The following is a 1,784-nucleotide window of genomic DNA, read 5'->3' as shown; positions in this document are numbered from 1 at the left end:
GATTGGGAATCCGACAGTTTGAAGAGTGTTGTGGAAAGTGATAACACAGATGATGACAGGGATGACCATGGGGATTTTGGTGTTTTTTCAATGCCCAAAACTATGGAACAATATAAATGGGAAGTGGGCACGTATTTCAGTGAAATCCTGGTTCAACTGTGAAAGTTCATGTTGAACCTAATGAGGACACTCCAATTTTCAAGAGACTATATGTGTGTATGAAGGCCTGTAAGGACAGCTTCGTGTCATGTAGGAAGATTATAGGTTTGGATGGCTGTTTCTTAAAAGGAAAATTTGGAGGTGAGTTGTTAACTGCAGTAGGAAGAGATGGGAATGACCAAATGTGTCCTTTGGCATATGCTGTTGTGGAAGTTGAGAATAAGGACACTTGGAGTTGGTTTCTACATCTTCTCATTGATGATCTTGGTTGTGTGGAGATTTCTTCAACCATCACATTTATGTCAGATCAACAAAAAGTTAGTAACTTATTACCATTGCCATCTTTTTTTATGTTTTAAACCTTCATGTCTTTTATATTAACTTGTATAGCTTAATGTGAATAGGGACTTTTACCAGCCTTACAAGAACTTCTCCCTGGTGTGGAGCAAAGGTTTTGTGTGAGGCACATCTATGCTAATTTCAGGAAGAGGTTTCCTGGGCAGATTCTAAAACGTCTACTATGGAAGGCAGCAGCATCAACACACCCTCAAACATGGGAAGCAGTGATGAGAGAAATTAAAGGGGTGAATCCAGACGCCTTTAAATACTTAATAGCCATCCCACCAAGGTATGCCAATCCACATGCCTTTAAAATTCATTGCTCCTATTAATTGTTGTTTGGGTTCATAGCTGATATTTTGCACTTGTTATTTGTGTAAGTAGATTTTGGTCACGGTCAAGGTTTACAAGTAATGCTGTATGTGACACCTTAGTGAATAACATGTCTGAAGCATTTAATAGTGTAATTTTACATGCAAGAGGTAAGCCCATCATCACAATGATGGAGGACATTCGTCTGTACCTCATGAAGAGATGGGCAACAAATAGAAACAAAATATCCACATATGAAGGTAGTATTTGTCCAAAGATTAAGAAAAGATTTGACAAGGAACTGCACCTGACAAAATACTGGATACCTAGGTATGTTGATTTCACTGCACTTGACATTACCATTTCACTGATTTCTCTTTTAAACACTGATTTCTCTTTTAAACACTGATTGCAGTTGGTCTGGAGAGAAAATTTTTGAGGTCAGACACATTTCAATGATGAGTGACAAGTATGTCGTTGACATTGATAAATTGGAATGCAGTTGCAGAAAGTGGACTTTAACAGCTATCCCATGCTGTCATGCACTAGCTGCCATGACATTTATCAACATCAATGGAGAAGACTACGTGCCACATTGGTTTACAAAGTCAACCTACCAAGAAACATACATTCCAATCATCTACCCTGTCAATGGTCCTCAGCTATGGGAAACAACTTCTCACCCTGATGTGTTGCCTCCAACTAAAAGAGTCTTGCCTGGTAGACCAAAGAAGAAGAGAAGGCTAGAGCCTTGGGAGCTAAAGAAGGATGACACACAACTGAAGCAAAATGGAACTCGTAAGAGATGTTCCATATGTAGACAGGTTGGACATAAAAGAAATAGTTGTCCACAAGCTCCTCCAGCAAACCAAACTCAATATCAATCAAGTGAGCAACCTGCAACCCAAGCTGAACAAAGTCAGCCAATTACTGGACCAAGTCAACTTACTCAGGCATCTACAACAGAAGTTTAA

The 1,784-nt window shown here is 39.3% G+C and overlaps 1 protein-coding gene across 1 annotated transcript; it reads left to right on the top strand.

Moving 5' to 3' along the window:
- Positions 1 to 218: 218 nt before the first annotated feature.
- Positions 219 to 1,784, top strand: LOC128196714 (uncharacterized). The gene is made up of 4 exons (XM_052878225.1): positions 219 to 476; positions 564 to 787; positions 883 to 1,140; positions 1,226 to 1,784. The coding sequence occupies exons 1-4, from the start codon at positions 219 to 221 to the stop codon at positions 1,782 to 1,784; spliced, it is 1,299 nt and encodes a 432-aa protein (XP_052734185.1).

This window comes from Vigna angularis, chromosome 5 (genome assembly GCF_016808095.1).
Source record: "Vigna angularis cultivar LongXiaoDou No.4 chromosome 5, ASM1680809v1, whole genome shotgun sequence".
Lineage (NCBI taxonomy): Eukaryota > Viridiplantae > Streptophyta > Magnoliopsida > Fabales > Fabaceae > Vigna > Vigna angularis.
This window is presented reverse-complemented; position numbering and strand designations above follow the sequence as displayed.